Below are 21814 nucleotides of genomic sequence, written 5' to 3'. Positions count from 1 at the left end.
ACCATATCTGCTCTACTGCAGTGCACACTATTCACTGGGCCTGACAAAGCAGCACAGCCTGTCTCCCACTACAGCCAAGCATCCTACAGTTATGCTAGCAAGTACATCTGCTCACTTAGGCTGCACTCACTGCATTAATTGCTCCACTGACTTAGTTAACTGCCTCTCTGTTGCTGATGTGAGGAAAAGAAGGGAAGAGAGTCACAGAGAGAGTGAGAGAGTGAGAGAACTGAAATGATATCGTCCGTGAAGGAACCAATGCAGCTTCATTTTCTCATTGTTCTTCTGTCTTTCAAACACCTCCCTTCTATCCCTCTTTCTCTCTCTGGACCAACAAATTTGCCTCCTCTCTAGATTACGTCTGTTTCCATTTACCTAATGAAAAAGAGACATTTCTCCACATAAGTCTTCCCCGGGGCTTCTCCCCATCGACTGAAAACGCACGCACACAGAGACACAAGCTGCCTATAAATATGATTACAATAGCAACCACTGCACCAATCGGAAATGTGGTCAACTAACTAGATAAAAACTTGACTCCTGTCCTTGCAAGACAGAACATAAAAGCTTCGTCAGTGCTTGAGGGGGAAATTTTAATCATGTCCTCTGTCTTTCTTTTTCTCGTGTCGCTCCCTCTCGCACATGCCTGACCATGAGATAAATAAACTGCCACTGAGCCGTATGATAATTAAGTCTGCCAGCAGTGGTTCAATTCATCTGTGATTACAGAAAGCAGCATTTTTTCATTTTGGCGTGTGCCGTCGTCCCTGCAGATGCAGTGGGAAAAAACAAAAGGAGATGTAATGCTCATTTTTTCTCATGTAAAGAGTTGGGCAATTACCCTAAAGAGAAAAAGTGATAGGAGAATAAGGAGGAGAGAACGATTATAATGGTGTGTGCATGTATGTGTGTGTGCAGAACTGTTGTAAGCTTAAAATTATTTAGGTTTTGATTTAAAATGTGCAAGAGCAAGACAAAAGAAAACAACAGGGTTGGATGGAAGCAAGACCACAGCGCCCCGCATTGACAAGTGTGCTCGACCGATGATTTGATTACTAAAATGTATGTCTCTCATTACAATACTTTCCTAAAAGTAAAATTGAAATAAAATCAGTCCACTATACAACTATAAATTCTTCCTGGTTTTGACTTAAGTCAATGCTGGAACAACTGCAGCAAACACATTCCTCACAGTACCCCAGATGTTCATGTTTTACGATTTTGCCCTGAGGTTTTTGATAAGTTGTTTTTAATTTAACCCGTATAATCAAGCATTCTTCCAATACTGACAGCTCATTTTCTGCAAATCTTGTTTGCTCCATTCTCTTGTAAATAACAGCAGCAATTGAAGTTTTGCTCCAATGCAAACTGACAGCTGCTTCACGTTGAATATTACTGAAGTGTTACATGTATACTGAGTTACTTTTTTCTTTTGAAGTGATATTTCTCAGTTTACTGTCACCCTTCTCCCTATACCGAGACTAATTGGAGAGCGATTATAATAATACACTGACAATTTAATCGCCATGAGTAATACTGTACTTCAGTTCAACCAAGTGATTTGTCCACCTCACCGTGTACTTTGTGATTAATCTGTAATGAGACAGAGTGAGAGAATATGGTCAGATTCTTTCCTCTGAATCCTAGCTTTTACCTTCTGGTAGTTCGGGGCTCTTGAGTGTGGGCTAAACTGCTGCAAACACTCACTTATACTGATGGTAGTTAAGCAACTTAACACCAAAAGGTAACTATTGTCCTAATTGTTTTTATTACTAAAGCAGTAGTAAATATTGTTTATCACTATTTGCTGTATTGCATGTTTTTCACTTATGCTAACATTAATCTCTTATACAATATTTGTGTACTTGTATAAGCACTGCAGGTCAGTGCTGTGTAAGTACTACGGACTGTTTATTGGTGTATTATTTGTATTGCTGTATTCTGCCTGTGTGACGGCATATATGCTGTCACTGTTACTGGGTGTCTGCCATGTTTGGTTTTGATTGTTTTTACAGTGTTTTTCTATGTTTTACTTATGTATGTTCAGTTTTGTGCCCACAGTGCAAACCGATTTCTCTTTGGGATAATACAGCTGTTCTTGTTTGGGGCTGATGAGGTCCAAGATAAGCATCGCCACAGGGTTAATAAAGTAAGTCGGATGAGAAGCTATATGATTAGTGAGTCACGAGTCAGACATTCATGATATCATTCACTTCTTTTGTCAATCTTAATACCTACTATAGCATGTTTTATGTATACATATTGTAAATAACAGGGTAAAGGCATATCACAGTGATGATAATGATACTGTACCTCTTCCTTGCACCATGCTGTTTTGCAATATTTGCTCCACCCTGATGGCCATGTTGGAGACGTTCTGGGCAATAGCTTGGATCCTCTCCACCAAGCCGGCTGGTTGAAACCTGAAACATACAACCAAATGCAGAGTGCAGAAAAGATAAAGGCATGTGACAGTGGCAGGTACCCTCACACTGCTGTCGCGCAATGTAAACTCAATTCAAAACAAAGTGCCATGGACAAAAAGCAAACACCTGTGCACTGGAGTAGAGCATCTCTATCACACCCACACACATAACACGCACCTGGCACTCAAAACATCTACCAACAGTTAAAAAAATCTCCCATTACCCCTTCCTTCTCTCCCAATAGTATTACTTCCTCCTTTAGTCTCTTCGCTACTTCATATTTTTCCTCCTTCAGTCCTGTCATATGCTAGTCTCTTTCCTCTTCAAGTATTCCCCTCCTTTACTGCTGTCTCATTGTTGTTTCTTCTTTTTATCTACCTCACTCTTTTCTCTCACGCCTCTCCCCAGCCTTTTCTTCTTTGCTACCCCTCACTCCCTTTTTACATCTCAACAGATGTAAAAGTGTTAGTGGGAGATGAAAATTGGTAGACACTTGGTTGGAGCATGAAATAGAAAAAGACCTGTGCTGTTAATACCATGTTCTTTGTAGGGTGGGAGACATCCCATTCACATAATACGATGTGTGGGAAATATGTGTGTGTGTTTGTTGTATGTATGTGTTTCAGTTTGCATCTGTTTGTGTGCTCATTGTAGTTTTGTATATTTCCAAAGCATCAGACTGCATGGCTGCACATCATGCAAAGCCATGCCTGCATACCCACACATGCTCATACTGCTGTGCCCATTATGTCCATTTACGTAAATTACTTGATTTCAGTGTATATTGTGTGTGTATGTGTCTTTGTGTTTGTATAGGATGGAATGCAAGGCTGCTTAACTAACTAACATCCACCAGCAGCTGCACGAAAATGAACTAAAAAAATCATGGGACCAAGGGAATATGCGAGGAAAGTGCTTGTGTTGCTTTACAAAGTATAAACAATAAACGAGACAGCCATCAAAGTAAGAGGCAGTCTCCATGCTCCATTAACAGCTTTGTAAGTGTCACTTGTGAGCATCGCTAAGTGTGTCTGCGTCCTCTTTAATATGTTCGCTACAACAGAGAAGGCGTTACTACCTAGTGCATGTGTATTTCATGGGCAACAGCTGTCTGGAAAAAGTAAAACTATGGTGAAATGTGAAATTATTAACTGATGTGCAGTATTTTTGATAAAAATAAAGATCAAATAAAAGATAAAGGGGGCAATCCTCAAGGGAGTAAAACTCATCAAATCATAGGGGAAATCCACAATGTTGAGTGGGTGCTCAGTTCTGTTCACACAAGATTTTGACCTTTAAAAAAATCCCATATAGTAACAAGTTGTTTGTTTACTGGTAGATTAAAGGTGCTGTATGTAACTTTTTGCTTTCGCTAACTTAGCCAATGTTAGCATTAACAGCTGTTTACTTACCAAGCGCATCGGCCATCATGGCGTTTACAAGACAAGAGGTAAGAATATACCCTCTGGGCTGCGCTACTTCTTCATGCTCTCATACTGAACTGAGGGCAGAATGGACTCTACAGTAACTCACTATCGCAAAGTGGTATTACGAGACAGGACGGGCCCGGGCTAGCTGGTTAGCATGTTAACTTCAGTAGAAGAAAAGACGCGATAGAAATAGAATCAGAACAAGAATTAACATTGGTGTTACTTTCCATCGCCGGAGACAGCTCTTGGCAAGTAAAGGAATGAAGTTTGATGCTGAATGTGCAAACTTTCCTCTAGACTGGTAAGTAAACAGCTGTTAATGCTAACATTGGCTACATAGCGATAGCAAAAACTTACATATAGCACCTTTAAACCAATAAGTAGTAGCACTCATTAACATTAAAGTACACCTGTGCAAGCTGAAAACAATGCAATGTTGACAGACTTTAAATAGAGAGCTTCACCATCATGCTCAGCTCCCTCTTCAACAGTGTCTGCTTTGGTGCTGCTGCGATACCAGCAGCATCAAGAACAAGACCCCAATACACTTGAATTCCTTCACTTGACTCTCATCCAGCCTGAAGTGGGCATCAACTGTTTTCTGGCAGAGTGCCAAGGCCTCAGACTTGGAGGTGCTGACCCTCATCCCTGTCGCCTCAAACTTGGCTGCAAACCGTGTTTTCTGCAACTGAACATAGGACATAATTGTAATGTGGGATCATTCCATAGTTTTTTCAGGACTATTCTTGCATTCTGCACCACAGATATTTCGTAAGACAAACCTTAATTTTCATAATTGTCAGTGTGGCTATTAAGCCACAAATGACTTTCCTCTCACCTGCTAAGAGACAAAACATGCCTTTCCAAACATGCTTGGTGTGAAAGCACAAAGAAGCAGAGTTATTTCAATAAAAGCATATGAAAGAAATAATTCTAATTTCACTCCCCCATTCTGTGCAAGTGACGCAAATACAGCATATGCGTCAGGGAGTTATTACCTTATACACTGGTAACTGGTTTTAATGTTGTTTATTTTTTTATAATGAGAGCCAGCCTCATATTAAGCTATAAAATTATATTAAAACATTAATATTATTACGTGGAGCATTTCACAAATGTTCCCAGCTGTAGAGGATTACAACTGCCATGGTAACTAAGTTGAAATGCATTTGGCCTGAAGGACATAACCTCTGCTTGCTAAGCTGGGTAACCCCTGTTCCTGTAAAGCTTTCTTTGGGGGGCTTGACTGTGACTGTGCATGTTGGCCTCCATAAGACCTGACCTTCTAATCTCACCTCTAATGTCTGCTACAATTTGAACTCATCCCTAGAGATGAACACGCAGAGAAGCAGAAAGGGAGCAAGTCATAGATGGAGAGACTAGGGCAGAGAAATGGATGAAAGACTGAAGGGAGATGATTGCACAATGGGATCCAAAGAAAAAAGGGCAAGAAAAAAATGAGACAGACAGAAAAACATACAGCGGGAGAGCGGAGGAAAAACTGAAATAAAAGCAGGCAGAAAATAAAGAGAAGGAGATCAACCATCAACAGCAAACAGACCAAGAGTACCAGGGGGACCTTTCTGTCGAGAAAGAAAAAGGGTAAAATAAAGAGATCCGCTCCGTCTTAGTCTGGAAGCCAACAAAACAGCTTGACTGAGACATTAAACAATGATCATGATCAAAGAATACGAGGATATACATATTTTATGGTCCACTGCTACTTGCAATGAAGCTTCTTCCCTTTTGATGAATGTAGACAGTTGGATCTTTCACAAATGTGGGAAACAAAACAGAAATGAGGAAGAGCAAAGAGAAGACAAAACGGGAGGAAAGTGTTGGGGGAAAAGAAATAATATGAGGAAATCTACTGGTGGATGCTAAACAGAAGTAGAACACTGACAGAGAGGTGCTAAGAGAAAATCACTGATAACTAAGGAAACAAATAAAAATGTCACGTCATGTTTACATGTTCTCCTTATATCTCTTTCCCTCCCTCTCTATCTAATGAACTCATCCAGAGGAGGGGGCTGGCAGCATCCTATCCACCGAAGCTGTCCAGGGCCAGAGTCGATGCGACAAGGTGTCAGCATGTGTGTTTTCATGTTTGGCTGATGTCCATTTGCTTGCCTGCATGCTGACTTATTCCACTTGATGTTATAATGTTAAAACATCACACTCCACAGCACTTACGCCAAAGTTTATTTTCACACATACACACACTGACACAAATGCCAACACACATGCATGAATGCACACACAATGGACACACACACAGAAAATTTACGTTGGAACAGCATTTGCACCATGGTTTATTTCTCCCGCTGATCTATGAGCAGAGCAACTGTAATCAGGAAAAATGAATGAGAGAAATAAAAGAAGAATTTACATGTCTCCCCTGCTGCCTACTACCAGCAAAGCTAGAGTATGACATTGACTTGAGTGCTGTGGAAAAGAAGGCCTCCTGGGATAAAGGTTGTTACTGACAGAGCTTAGATGGGTGCTTAAGGGAGAAGAAATAGGTAAAGGCAAGCCAGAGCAGCGATCTTCAGAGAGCATACGCCTAAGGGGAGACTTACCAATCTCCTCTCTCATCCGCTGCACAGTAAAAGGGAGTGAATCAACTCTGCATCCTTTTCTCCTCCTTCGTCTCTCCCCCTCTCATTTTCTCAGGCTCTTTGCTGTCCCTCTCCCTCCCTCATTATTTTTCCTCCCTTTTCTGCTCTAACGAGTGGCTGCCCCGTGGGCGAATCGCATGCTGGGGCCTCAGACATCAAGTCCCATTCGCCACTACATGGGAGTGTGTCAGCACCAATGAAGCTCACACAGAGATGAGACTCCCTCCCACCCAGTGCATGCGTATGCATGTGTGTGTGTATGTGTGTGTGTGTGTGTGTGTGCGCGCGCACGCCTGACTGGCCTGGATTTGGGATATGTTTTTATAAAGCTCTCTCTTCCAATTTGCTCCTCTCCCCACTGGCAGATATCACACTTTACCACGTCACTCATACAAACCAACTACCTTTCTCACACACTCTCTCCCCCTGTGTATGTGTGTGAATGCAAAAGGAGGAGAGAGAGTAGTAAGAAAATATAAAAAAAACAAAAAACAAATATAAACATAGAGAGTAAAAGTAGAAATAAAAAGACAGACAGATAGTGGCAAGAAGAGAAGAGAAATTAGTGATGGAATGAAAATCATTGGACTGAAGAGACTTTTGTCCAATGATTGTCCCTGTAGTGACATTCAGTGTTTGTGTTTGTGTGTTTGTGTGTGTGTGTGTGTGTGTGTGTGTGTGTGTGTGTGTGTGTGTGTGTGTGTGTGTGTGTGTGTGTGTGTGTGTGTGTGTGTGTGTGTGTTACATGCCCACCACAATTTCCTTAGTCAATATCTTTTTCATTCTGCTTCCTGAATCAAAACTTTCAATCCAGCTATTATAGCTGCTTCACTCCACGGATCCATTGATCCCTCATCAAACATTGTACTCAGAAAAAAATAAAATGGATTTTTATACAGTGTGTTCTGGTTTTGATTGTGTATTGTTCATAAAGCCTTTCTGTCGAAGAGAACTATTTTTCAAAAATAATTAATCTAAGAAGAAAGTAAGATGCAAAGCATGTAGCAGAAGTTTATGTGCCAGTCCCTGACTATGTTATGTTATGTTATGTTAACCCATCATAACATAACATTATACATACTGCATGGCTTGCATCAATTAACAATAACATAATTTTAGATAAACCTTGAAATACAAGTTATGTTTACAAGACATGCATTTTTTTTCAATTCCTATTTTCAAAGCTTGATTTTAAAGTGGTGTATCAGTGAAATAATTCTCCATTCCAGTGAATCAGAATGTAAACAAAGCAAACCGGCAGTGGGTGGCAGCATACAACATCTCCTCAGACTGAACTGAGGTCATACGTTCGGGTTTCCGGACCACAGATTCTACTACCGCTATCATATCACTGTTCCATGTTGCTCGATGATTTCACTTTGGCATTTTTGTAGTTAAAGAAAGACACATTGTGGTAGCTCATTACACTATGCAATATACTAAAATAAGGAAGGAAGGATAGGAAGAATCACCAAATCACAATTGCATTCTACGCTATAAATTTGGGTAACTGGTTTAATGCCAGTTTTGTGTTAATGGGATGCCTAGCCAAGCTGAAGGCCCTGTTACTGGGGATTAAGCCTGGCTCTCTGCAGTGGCTGATGGCTTTTTTTCCCCTGTGCCACTCGGGCATCCAAACTAAACCCTATTAGGATGCTATTTTGATCATGCACACTATATTTTACCCCCACAAGACTAACTTTGCTAATAAAACATGCAGAGCCATTCAGCGAATGTGAAAATTAACTAGTTATTACAAACACTCTCCGTCGACATCTTGAACAATCCAAAATCGTAAAAACTTGCAAGTCATAACCATGGAGATTGCCCTTCAGTCCCACACCACAGGAACTCAGCATAACATGCGCTGGTATTTTTTGACGATAATGTAAAAATAATAATCAACAATTATGGTTAGTTAAAGAATAACAAATATTACGCCCTGTATGATGTAATTAGCATAACTGTATAATAGTAAAGTATAATCCTGTCATTTTCACCTAATTTAGAGACAGTGCAATAATACCTGTAATCTATCCGTTATTTATCTGTAAAGTTTCAGGCTGACAACAGGTCTAGCGGTTAAAGGAAAACTGTTCACTAACCTTTATTGAAAGGATAGTCAAACAACATTGATTTAAGATCTTGGATTTGACCCTAATTACAACCTGACCATAACCCTCTATCCAGTCAAACTGCCACCTTCAAGGCAATAACTGCGAATTGATTTCTCTTACAGTTACACATGCATGTACCATCCTAGTTAGAGTCCCTGACAATAGACAGATGTACACCCTGTAGCCTAAGAGTAGAACTGCTTCCTCCGCATTAAACAGCCCATTACCAGACATTGATTGCAGTTAACACCAACGCCAGGCCATATTAATCGGTCCATCCTTCCGCTCTAGTGCCTCAGCACAGATCTGAACCCGGGCGCTTATCCGGGATCATTTAACAAAGTTCGAGGAAGTGAGGGGATTTCTGTCAGTGTGTATCACATCACTGCTGCTGCACTGAGTTTAGTCAGGCTGTTTGAAAATGAAAGGAGCTGGAATGACTAGAATGTTAGACAGAAAAGACAAATTGGATGTTTTGGTGTTAAGGGTGTTAAAAGGAGCAGTTTGATAAAAGCAATAGTAGCAAGGTCATAGAAGACTTGTCTGTTTGCAGCAGCGATTTTGAGGTAATAGGCAGCAATTTCTACAATTGACTATATGAGGAGAAAAAAAAGAGAGTGAAGATGAGAGTGAAATACAACAAGGTGTGGAGTTAAAAGCAGGGAAGACAGAAGTCATGACAATAGTAGAGTAGAGAGAGAGAGGTGATGTGCAGTATGAATTACAATGAGGAATACATCTTCAATATGACAGTGTCATTATAGTGTTTCATGTCTATAATCTGTAATCTGACAAAGCTCTGCCAACTGCTCTTTGTTTATACACACACCTGAGTTGACAAAGCAATACTGATATCATAAAAAAGAGCTGACTAAAGTACACAAATATTGCTTAGTATATTAAAGCCATAATATCCATATTGTATCAAATTACTGTATTAATTGAATACTATCATTAGAGTTTTTCTTGGTGGTTGGAGAAGCAATTGTGCATTTTTTTTAAAATTCTGACTAAATATTCTTTGGTGTTTTTGCAGGATGAAGGATAAAGCATGTATCGGATGGTTGCATTATTTTCAGCCAGTCGGTCTCAATAAGATGAGATAGTCGAGGTGGTAAGTGTTTTTTGTTTTTTACACTTTTCCTGATGTCACTGTAAGATGAACAAAGACTGATCTTGAATTTACTATGACAAATTGGGAGCCTTACCAGTAATGTAAAATATTTTGATATTTAGATATTTGCATTAAGATAAATGACTTCACTCTAACCATTTACATCTGGGGAGTACTGATTAATTTAATTTTGGTGATTGCCATTAGCAGTTCAGACTGACACAGAATATAGCTGTAAAATGAAGGAAAAACTCAGCGTACCTGTTGATAGCAGAGCTGAGCTCATCCAGGCGCCGTGCCTCGGTGGCGGAGGTGTTGTCGAGTTTGGACAGGCTGTCCATCCTCTTCAGAATCACCTCCAGCATGTCACTGATCTTCCTCAGCACACCACGTGACTCCACGCCTCCCAGCACTGAATGGAGAGACAGACATATAAGGAGAGACAGGAGATGAATGAAAAGCTGGACAGTGGAATACATACCAAACACGCAGAACAGCATGCACATTAATCATAAAGCCTACGGCTCTTCTGGCTGTGGTGGTGTTTTGGACAACTGTGGCTGTGCACTTCACTGCAGTGTAAATGTAAAGCAAATAAACCCTTCTCCTGTGTGCCAAACAACGCAAAAGTCCTTGATTAAATTTGTGAGAAAACACACACAATCTACCTTCTTCTGTGTTGCCTACCAGTGTTCTGTTAGCTGAAAGCATTTAATGAAGAAAAAAGCTCTTCTGAAACTAAATTATTTAAAAAAGCTGCCACTTCATTTCACTGGGTTTATAAGGTTGACATTTTTATCTAATTGCTTAGCAGCCTAAATGAAAAAGTGGGGCTGCAATAGAGAACAGTATCACCTGCAGATACAACCCCATTTACCCAGTCAAACATTGGTCTTCGTCATGGGCAATACTGCGAAAGGAAGAGGTAAATCAATATTTAGGAGGGAAATCTAAACTGTCTCGTACTAAGCAAATGGCTTATCCCAAGAAAAGAGGAGTCAGAAAGGTTTGATCTTTTGCCTCTGTCACTCATCTCTTTGTTGGCATTGACAGTGCACATGCAATGCAGCCCGAATCCATAAGTCAACTTGACTCCTTGTTCATAAGAAAAAGATGGCAAGTTACATGAACTGAAGCCTTCTGAAGCCTTTCAATTTTGTTCTTTGTCACCATAATATGTGTAACGCTACTGTATTAAATGTTTGGATATTGAATCAATTATTATTACATTATCAAGCTGTTTTTGTCATTTAGTGTGTCAAACTTTTACTTTTCATTCACTCCCCATGTTTGCTTCATGGTTTGCTTTGAGTTGATGTAAAGTTTTCAGGAGCCATTTTTTGGGGCCACATCCAGTGTGCTGACACACACAGACAGTCCCACGGACGGTCCCTGAAGAGAAAACCCATCTCTACTATAGAACCACGTTATCCCAATGAGAGCATCTCCTCTTCACTTGAGCCTGTGTGTCATTCCCCATCTTAAAGCCTTAAAACTTCGATTATCTCAGTCTTTAACCTGTGTATCCACAGCTTTAATTCTCATTTCCTCTGCCTACAGCAGCGCATATTGCCCAGCGCTGTGTTTTAATCTCATCATAAACTGGGTTTTGTTCAGGCCAGAGACCCAGACACTCGGTAGTCTGATGTCTGAATATGGGCTTACCTTTATATCCTTCGATACCCTTTGATAAGAGAATGAGACTTTCACCAAGACTAAGAGTTATGAACAGCCAGGAACTAATTACACTGAGGCTCTTTCTTTTCCTTACCTCTTTCTCTGTCTGCGTCTGTGTGATGGCCAATTTATTTCTTTCACCTAACATAGCAGAGAGGGCCCCTCCTCTCCGAGGACAGAAAGGAGGTGCTGTGTATGTAGCTGTGTGTGTGAAGATGAATGCAGTGGCCATTCCAGACTTGAAAAGTGAGTCTTAACACAAACTAGCACACACACATAGATGCAGAGACTGTGAGGGAGAGAGGTACAATATACTCTTACTGTATAAAAAGTGTACCAGACCGCATTAGAATAATTACACTGACACTGCCAGGGTCATAGTGTCTGTGAAATCAGTCATAACGGCCCAGAATGAAGAAAGAGACTGAAAGGTGGAGCTTTCCATCTGCCACAGATGGAAAGCTTTCCCATTTTACTCATCATTGTTAAATGCTCACAGAAAAAAGTGAAAATCAAAAGAATCAGAGAGAGAGAGGAATAATGGCTAAAGTAAGAGGAAGAAAGAAGAGAAATGCAGTTTATCCTTTTTTTCCACCTCAAGTTAAATGTAATGGGTGAAAGACAAGCAACGGCAAAACACATGTAGTACCTATAAAGAGACAAAGCAGACGTAGCGAGATGCTTACTCTTTCAAGCAACAAAGCAACAAATTGTACCATATGGAAATTTTTACATTCTTTATTTTTCAGCAATGTTCATTCATATACATAATTCATAAACCTACAGCTCGCTGAGCCTTGTGCAGAGGTGTAGATGCTTTTTTGTTGGGGTATGGGAATGTGAAAATGGAAAGATAGCAACATTGTTAAGATACTTTGCTGTCACATCATCTCCTTTATCTACTATGACACTTAACACCTTAACACCCGGAATTAACAAGTGTCTTGGATGATCAGACACAATAATTAAACCCACTGGTCAGAAACACCTTCATTAGAAGGAACAGATCGACGTTTACGTAAACACACTTATTCATTTCTTGCTGAGAGTTAGATGAGAAGATCGATACCACACTCTTACCTGTCAGCGAAATATAAAGTTAAAGTCAGGATCCAGTTAGCTTAGCTTAGCATAAAGACCAGAAACAGAGAGAAAAAGCTATCTTAAGGAAACTACCTACCACCTACCAGCACCTCTAACGCTCAATAATTAACACGTTTTTGTCAGGATCTGTATTCATTTTCTTGGCATTTCCTGTTTTATTTTGAAGTCTTGGTTCTGTTGTGTTACTGTTTGTTTTATTTCCTGGTTTTTCCCGCCTGTTTTGATTACTGTCTCCACCTTAATGTCTTTCACCTGTGTCTTGTTTCCTTTGTATTTAAACCCCGCCTCATTTCTCATGCCTTGCCAGATTGTCTTTGTTACCCTTGTGTTCAAGCTCTCTCGGATTAAAGATTTGGATTTTGGACATTGCACTTCTGCCTGACTCTCTCTCTCTTGCACTTGGATCCACACACACCAGCCCTTACAGTTTTAATTTGTTTGTTTAATCTGTACAAAAGCCAAAAGACGACAAGATGACAAGTTGTAGTTTTTGCAGGGGGTTATGTGCCGTAAACTTCTTGGCCGGGAGTGGGCGGCATCTCTAATAACATGTCATCAGTGGATACAAAATTGTGTGTGCAAATCTAATAAGGACACAAACACAAATTAGACAGATGGCAGAAAACTTAAAGTTTGAAATACAACACTTGTCAAAAATGGACTGTCAGGATGCTTGCAGATTTTGAACAAGACAAATGAGCTTTTCATTTAAAAGAGTTTTAAGAACTTGATAATCTATGTTTTAATAATAAAAAAACTCATTACAGTGTGTACACTCTAGATGCATTTTAATATCAGATATATTCTAGCTTCCCATTAGAGCACTTGTTTGGGCCCATATTGACACTGCAAACACCTGGATTATGCTGTCTGACCACTCAGTCAAACCCCATGTCTGCTGCTTGACAGGTAATTACAGCCAATGGGCTCCAGTGCCAAACAGCACCAATGCAAGGTCACTGTCTGCCTTGATCTCTTCCAGCAGCAGATGAAAACCTAAGTTCAGTGAGTTATCTCCACAGCGACAGATGTATTCGTCTGTGACTGACAGTTTCATGTCCCTTGCCTATGATGAATTGCTGTGTCAGGGTGTGCCAATGGTTCGCTCTGGTGACATCTTTGTGACTGGCTGATAGTGGATAGCATCCACGTTAAGGGTCAAGCAAATTAAAGGAGCGGACAAGCTGAGAAAATGATAACTTTTGATTAAGGTAGAACAAATGAAGGATTGTCTAATATTAAGTGTTTCTCACAGAAATTATATTCCTGGCAAAGCCTCAGAAAAAGCATATAGATGACCTTACTCACACACACTTTAGAGTTTGTTTGGTTTGCTAAAAATCATGCTACTTTCAATTACTGTTTAAAATAGATGAGTCCCTTTGTGTTTGGCTGCTAATGACCTATTACATGAGAGTATATAATATTACAAAAAACACAAAAGCAATATAATATCCTTGCAACAAACGGCTGTGATGTTCAGCAGTGCGGCAAAATGAGCAAATGGGAATGATTCAACAAATCCTAAAGGTACAAGTAATCCAATAAGTAAATAAATAGACCTTTCCCATGTTCCCATGGTCTCATGTATCAAATATCATTATTGGTCAGGGAACTAACTGTTCTCTGTGAGTCTTTGTTTCTTGACAAATCTCTGTGTCACAATTTAGTCACAGAAGCTGCACTCCCCTGCATGGCAAATGACCAGCTGTAACAAATGAGGTCTGCCTTTGAAAAGCTGACCCTTGTTGCGAAATTCATTTTCTAGTTTGATGAAAGACTCACTGGAAATCCTTTTAATGTGTTTGACTAAGGTGACCAAATGCCAAATTGAAGGACACGTGTCAATATTCCGATGGCTTGCCTAACTGCTACAATTACATAGAAATTTTCTGCCCACATCAGATGAAACCTCATTCAGACCTCACTGTACAGTATGTGCAAGTGAAGGACACTGTGACCATATGTAACAGAAGATAAAAAGCATCAAAAACATTACGGAAATGATGGAGATGGTTTGACTCGCTCAAGCTTAAATACAGTTGAATCAGAGACAGGAGTGTGTGTGTGGGTGACTTTGACAATACAGGCACAATAGCCCATGGATAAGTAACAGGAATGCAGAAGTCAGGATGTGAAAGACAAGAATCAACAAGAGAAGAATGAACAAAGAACATGGTCATAAATCGATATTAAAAGCCAAGTAGCATCCAAGTTCCCCCCTGGGAATCTGTATTGAGCCTTGGGATATTGTTTGTGAGCTCGTTCTGATCAGTCTATCGCTGATCACAGATTACATGGCAATTAACAAAAGAGCTCTCATAGGCCCCTCACTATTGCAGAAGTTAGCTCATTATTTGGACTATATATTGACAAATTCTGACCACTCAGTACAATAATAGCGCTGATTTCAGAGGAAAACCTTGCATGGCAAAGAATTAGCTTTAAGGGGATGGAAAAAGGCAGTAACTTCTTCACTGCTAATCAGAATTTATTGGTGATGTACCATAATAACTTATAAATGGATTTCACTGTTTGTAAAGCAACAAAACTTACTGAACACAAAGAGCCACATGCCTTTTAATTGCAATTGTAGTGGTGTGAGCTGATTGCATTATCACTGCTTTCACCTTTTGTTCATCTTTGAAAAATCCCATTCAGCCTCAATGAATATACTGTACATTTGGAAAATTACCATTGCAAATGCCATCATACACATGCATGATAAAAAAAGTCCATTACTTGGTGGTTATTTCACTTGCACTATGACACACTGAGACCTAAGATATATTAAGGTACCTGCTGGAAGCAAATATTGAAACACTCATTTAGAGCAGCTTATAATAGTGATGGTTGCCCCAAGGACTAGAGGTGACTAAAACACCAAATTTAGCAAGTTTAAGCAAAAAAATTTTTAGGAGAATGCATCATGGAACAGACAATTGGAAGCTCCAGTATGCTGTGGCAGGTTAACTGTATTTTTGAGTTGTGCTAATATTAATAATGTAGTGTGTGTCAATTTACTTTTTGATGAAATACTCCATGGTGAAATTGCCCATCTTGATCGATGCATGCATTTATTTGTTAAAAGCTGATTGATATGTCACCAACCTGCAGTTCTGTTTATGTTGTATTGGCTAAACTTTTATCCCATGATCAAGATAAAATGGAAGATTAAAAAATGGGGAGAAATGTGTAGACTTCTAAACTGGCACCAATTAACCAAATTTATAATTTACTTAATTAGAAGTGTGCTGCAACTTATTGACTATGCATGAAGCAATAACTTATCTCTTGAGATAAGCTATTGCAATAGATCTTGCCTTCAGTCATGAATCATGAATGACTACCTGTTTGTGTTTGTATATGATAAATGCAGACTTAAGATTCAATGAGAGTAAAAGCAGTGAGCTAACAGGACCAAGCTGCTGGCATACTATTTCATGCCGTGTTTGGCTTCGTTCACTGGCATGGGGTGGAATAAAATCAGCACACATACACACACACACACACACACACACACACACACACTGTGCCCTGCCTTAGCCACCATATTGGACTGAATATTTAGTGTCACAGCACATCATATTTCTCCTGAGGACTGAAATGCGTGAAGCGTGAACTTGTTAGTGTCTCTAAATGGACTACTGAAAACAGAGAGAGAGAGTGAATGTTTGTGTAAATGTACTGTACACTCGTGTGTATATGTGTGTGCACATACTGTAGCCTACGCAAAAAGTTGGCTGTTTCCCCTTAACCATTTTGAGCTTCTGAGTAAGCAAGTATTGACAGTGGGAACAATTACCATTAGTGACTGGAAATTAAATTCACCAGCCAGATGAAATTTCACTAATACTCCAAGCAGAGTACTAAAACTAATATAAGAAGTCACTGTGTGTGTCTCTGTGTGTACGTTCTTGTAAAATTAGCTCATGAAATAGCCACAGCGTGTCCGCCTGCTTGACTTTATGGTAATCGGAATGACAGAAAGGGTCACACAATATAAAATAGCTATGACTTCCCTCCATCAAATCCTTCTATGTCACTTTTTTTCTAAATATTCACATCTCACACAGGCTGGGAACAGCATTTTTCTGTGTCAACTGCGCCATCAAAAAAAAAAAAGATTTTTCATATCTCAGCAGAGTTGGGTGTCACATAAAAGAAAACAGGAATGGCAGGAATGTGTTTGTCTATGACTACGGCATGTACTGTGTGCAGGGTGAAATACAATGGTTTCCTCCATTACTGTTGAACCCTGAGCAAAAAAAGGATTTAAAGCAGTGGGATTCCTTCCATTAAAAGTGTGAGATTGTGCCCTGAGGTGTTCTGGCACCCTGTGTGTGTGTGTGTGTGTGTGTGTGTGTGTGTGTGTGTGTGTGTGTGTGTGTGTGTGTGTGTGTGTGTGTTTGTGTGTGTGTGTGTGCGTGTGTGCGTGCGTGCGTGCGTGCGTGCGTGTGTGTTTGTAAAAAGGACAGAGGTCATAGAGGGGGCAGCAGAGTGAGGCGGATTTCAATGCATTTTTGACCGGCTAGTTGAATTAAACTAAATTAAACTGCCTAAATTATGAATGCAAAATAACATGTGAGCATGTGTTTACTCTTAATTCAGTGTATTACAGACGTGTTTAGATTTAGATTAGTAATGCTAATACTACTACTAATCAAATACAGCCTGATTCCATAAAAACAGCATTTTGAAAACTATGAAATCTCATGCGGAAAAACTCCGCTGAAAGAAGTGAGGAATGAGTATTCACCTGCAGTGGAGTTATGGCACTTTGAAAATGTTTTCCTTCTTCACATCTCCAACATGATAGAGCTCTGTCTTTGAAAATGAAACTCTCTTGAAACAAACTCTCTATCATTTGATATGTGGTGGGTTTGTGAGACAGCTCTGAAATATAAACCTTCTTACGGTGAGTCAGCCAATCATTTGTGTGTGTGTGTGTGTGTGTGTGTGTGTGTGTGTGTGTGTGTGTGTGTGTGTGTGGCATGTACATGCAGCGCCGTGGGAGTGTGTCTATATGATCGTCTCTTTGAGTGCGGTTGCAGTTGCACACATCAAACATGAGTGACTTACTCATATGTGACCGCACATATGCACACATACATCTGCGTGCATGAGGTATAATTTGTGCCAGAACAGAATGGTGTTTTGATTGGCTTGGGGGGGATGGGGGTTTGCATATTCATGAGAAGAAAACCATTTGTGGTTTGATGAATGCTGACAGAAGGGCCTGCTGGATAGGAGTTGACACAGCTAAATTAACTGGCGACCGATGTCATTTTGTCACAGAGGCAGACACACAGAAACACACAGAAACACACACACACACACACACACACACACACACACACACACACACACACACACACACACACCCAACCAGACTGGCAGACATGACTGAAAGCTACTTAAACACGTACATCCACCGCCCCAAAACAAAACTGTGATATTATTTCACACCTCGAAGTCAATATCTAAAAAATAGATACCTGTCTCTCTAGGCTAAAAATCAGGGCATTAAGACTTGAAATGACATAACATCAAACATTAAGGGATAGTTCATCAGTGCTTAATAACTCTGTGGGCTCATAAATGTTTTGTTTGAGATATTCCATCTCAGCAAGTATAATTTGAATGCAGGGCTTCCAGCTGCGACTCAGAAAATGCAGTCCCAGTAAAATCACCATGGCTGCTGTCATGGTGTCCTGCCTGTTGTTTCCCATTACTCACTGTCAGCTCTATCACCGCAGTCTGTCCCGGCTCCTCAGGTTAAGGAGAGACTTGTTCAAAACCACAAACTAATCCACACGCATATGTATTAATTCACAAATGATTCACGTTTACTTGTTTATACTCCTCATTTCTCCCCCACTTCATCTTCGTCCCACTCCTTTCCTCCTCCCTAAACCTCTTACTTCGTTTCCCTTACCGTGGTCTTGCTCTCATCGTCATCCTCCTCATGCCCTATTCGTACTCCTTCACCTGATTCTTCATTCTCCCCCACCACTTCACCCTCCCTCTCCTCTACAGTAGGGAAACAACACAATCATCAGTAAAACTGACAGACAGAGTGGCACTTAATGCCCCGCTACCACTCCAACCTCCAGTACATCTCTTCTCCTCATTTCCACACCTACAGTCAATTACTGCAAATTACATGCAGTTTAATTATTATGCCGTAGTAGCTCTACAGTTCATTAGCTTAAGAATGGCAGGACTGAGTGCAGACAGAAAAGAGTTGGATGGAGATTTTTTTAGCTGAACACTTGGAATTAAAGTTTGCGGTGGGAGCAGGGTTTAGGCAAATGAAGATGCAGCAACTGAAGCATGAAGGAAGTGAAACATTGTGCTGGCAATAAAGTAAACACAATGAATACCAATGATCTAAAAGACAATTTATTAAGATGTAAGCACAGAAATGATGGGATAATCAATAAGCTATTTTGTACCCCAATAGAACAGAAGAAAAATAGAATAGAACAGAATCAGCTGGCAATGGTGGGTTAAAAAAAACCCTTGGCGCTTAATTTCCCATCTTGGTTCAGCTTTTGAAATATTTATTATTCATTTGGTTTTGACATTTTCTCACCATTCATTCAGTGATGTCAAGGCAAATTGGATTTCATGAAGGGAGATGGGATAGATGAGAGGATATTAAAAGACATAAAGAACGAGAGACAGCTACAATGCCTATTAACGCTGACAGTTTCTGTCACTTCCCTTTTGAGTGCTTCTTTGTTTCAAAGTGATTTAGGAGGGAATGAAAAAAGACTGTGTATGGCTGTAATCTAGCCCTTTGTGTCTCAACAGATTTAACCCTCATCCTCTACCCCCCTTTCCTAAATTTTATCGCTTACAGAGCCTCTGTAAACGTATTTTGTTTTGGAGATGTCACATTCCAAGTGGACAAGATCATTCTTTCCTTTCAGTATTTTCCACTGTTCTCCCATTTCTGGAATATCTTTCTACATTATTCCTATTATTTTTCATTCTCTCTCCCTTTAATTTTCACTCTTTTGTTCTCTGTCATCTTGATTTATCATAGTTTATCTTGTGATGATGACAGAGGATGAAAGACTGCCATCACTGGGGTTGCAGACACACACAGACGCACACCCACACCAAGCACTTGATATGGACAAAGAAAAAAAAAAATTTGAGTAGAGACCAAATAGCATATATACTCATATGCAGCATGAAAGGTTAATCTGTTGACAAGCACAGTGTGTCTGCATGCGTGGGTGTATTTGTTTCTTGATGAAACTGTGATGAAATGGTGTGATAGCGATTGCTGTTTCAAACCATGATTTCAAATGGTATACAAAACAATGCAGTTCTTCATCAGATAGCATTATACTTCTTGGAAACACACATGAGCAATGCATGAGCAGTGTTTATCTGTTGGACTGAATGGTGACATTTACAAGTGATTACATCCGTTTTGATTGCAAACACACACACCTTATACTGTATGAGAACATACAAGCAAGCACACTCATTCTGACAAGCTTGCCAGAAACAAGCTTTGACCCTCATTACCATTTCCACCACCTACTGAAGTCGCTGACTATCAGAAAGAATTTCTCTGTTGACTTTCACTAGTTTAACACAGCTCCGCTGTTTCGAGCCACAAGACATACAGCTGCAGGGGCTCATTTCACCACAACCACGTCAATGTAAGTTAGGTTGACAGAGCGTCGTGTGTTACTTTGAGTCTGGCAGAGACGGAGAGGATGAGTTTAAAGTGTGTGAGTGTGTGACTGTGTATGTGTACGTGTTGGATGGGAGTATACAAGAATTTAGATGGCAAATATGTATGACATTATCTTTTTACTGTTCTGCGTGACTGAGTGTGCATATTCGGCTATACCGTGTACACAGATGTGTGTGTATGAGATGACGTTAGATCATGTGCTAGTAAATATGAGGGAGAAGACAGAAAATAAAAGAAAGATGTAACTGTCCTACGGGTGGGTGTAGTCACCTCACTCATTTATCATTGACATCATATGGGATGGATGGTAGAAATGGGAAAAATTCCCAAGTTAATGACTTTTGAGCCTTTATGTTGTATATAACACTGTATCGATTAACTGCAGGTTAGTTACCTTGAATAGTCTTTGTATGACAAGAGTTGTCCATATTTGTTTGGTTTTCAGACTCTTACTTATTAGTAATTGCCACGTCAGACACAACCCAATTGTATTTACAACATGTGACAGCTGTTGACATAAACTCTATTTACAGATTGGAAATTCGTAATAATGATATCTCTGATATGACGTGAATGTGTCAATAGGAATAGCCATGTTGGCTAACTGTAGCCATAATGGCTATCCCAGGGGACTACTTTTTGTGCTTACTTACAGACTTAGAGACAGTATTTAAATTGATTCATGTAAAAAACAATTTTTATTTGGAAAGCTGTAGGAGGCCCTCTCAGCTTGCCCTGAAAAACTCATTGTTTTACACGAGTCTTCGTTTTCCATATCTTTACAACAGAATTGGAGAGGACACCATGGCCAAATTGGTCCACCTCTCAGAAAAATCCGTTTCCCAGTTGTAATTACATACATGGATATTGGTGTGAACATGTTTTCAGATGTACTTTCCAGAAATGAACTGAGCTGCCAGCAGGTAACTTCTGCTGCCAGGCAATGTGGTGACTAAGATGTCAGTCATTCATTCTCATCTTCATCTAAAACTTTTTACTTATGTCGTACTGTCTGCGCAACAATTTTAGACTACATGTTTTGGCAACTGTTGTATAAAACTCATTATATCCCAGAGGGCAGTTTTTATGGTGATTATGTGTAATCTGGTCTGTTCCTGACCTCTCAATACTCTTTCTCTCAGCTGTCTCCATTTTCTCTTTCTCCCTCTGTTTCATCTGCTTGCACAGATTGTTTATCCTCACTATTCCCGACGTCTTCATACTTTCCTTCCTGGCATCTCTTGCTCCCGATTCCCCTTAAATCTTATCTAATAGTCTCTCCCTCTTTCTCTCCTTGGACCTATAAGTGTTTGTCTCTATAATTCAGCCCTCAGCAGATAAATTAGCATCTGTCAGGGCCTTGCTATTAGCTGAGAGCTTTTGGCAGAGCTGTTCTTATTTTATTTTTATTTATTTATTTTTTCATATAATTTAATTTAAATTTTTTTTTTTTTTTTTTTGCTCGATGGCACACTTCAGTGCCCTGGCACCTTCACTCATCCAGTTATTTACTCTGACTCACAGGTAATGAAGCAAAGGACTGGTGAAACCTTGTGTGGGAGAGGAAAGACATACTGCTCTTGGAGCCAGAAGGGACATCTGGCC

At 39.9% G+C, this 21814-nt stretch overlaps 1 protein-coding gene across 1 annotated transcript in view; it reads right to left on the bottom strand.

Annotated features, from left to right (window-relative positions):
• LOC120800407 (alpha-1,6-mannosylglycoprotein 6-beta-N-acetylglucosaminyltransferase B-like) overlaps positions 1-21814 on the bottom strand; it is a 107841-nt gene that overhangs the window by 59943 nt on the left and 26084 nt on the right. Inside the window, exons 3-4 of the mRNA XM_040146491.1 lie at positions 9967-10117; positions 2314-2423 (exon numbers count right to left, since the gene is read on the bottom strand). Of these exons, the coding sequence (XP_040002425.1) occupies positions 2314-2423; positions 9967-10117 (261 nt within the window). The remainder of the gene's footprint in view (positions 1-2313; positions 2424-9966; positions 10118-21814) is intronic.

Source organism: Xiphias gladius, chromosome 15 (genome assembly GCF_016859285.1).
Source record: "Xiphias gladius isolate SHS-SW01 ecotype Sanya breed wild chromosome 15, ASM1685928v1, whole genome shotgun sequence".
Lineage (NCBI taxonomy): Eukaryota > Metazoa > Chordata > Actinopteri > Istiophoriformes > Xiphiidae > Xiphias > Xiphias gladius.
Note: the sequence above shows the minus strand (reverse complement) of the source record. Positions and strands in the feature narration are given on the sequence as shown.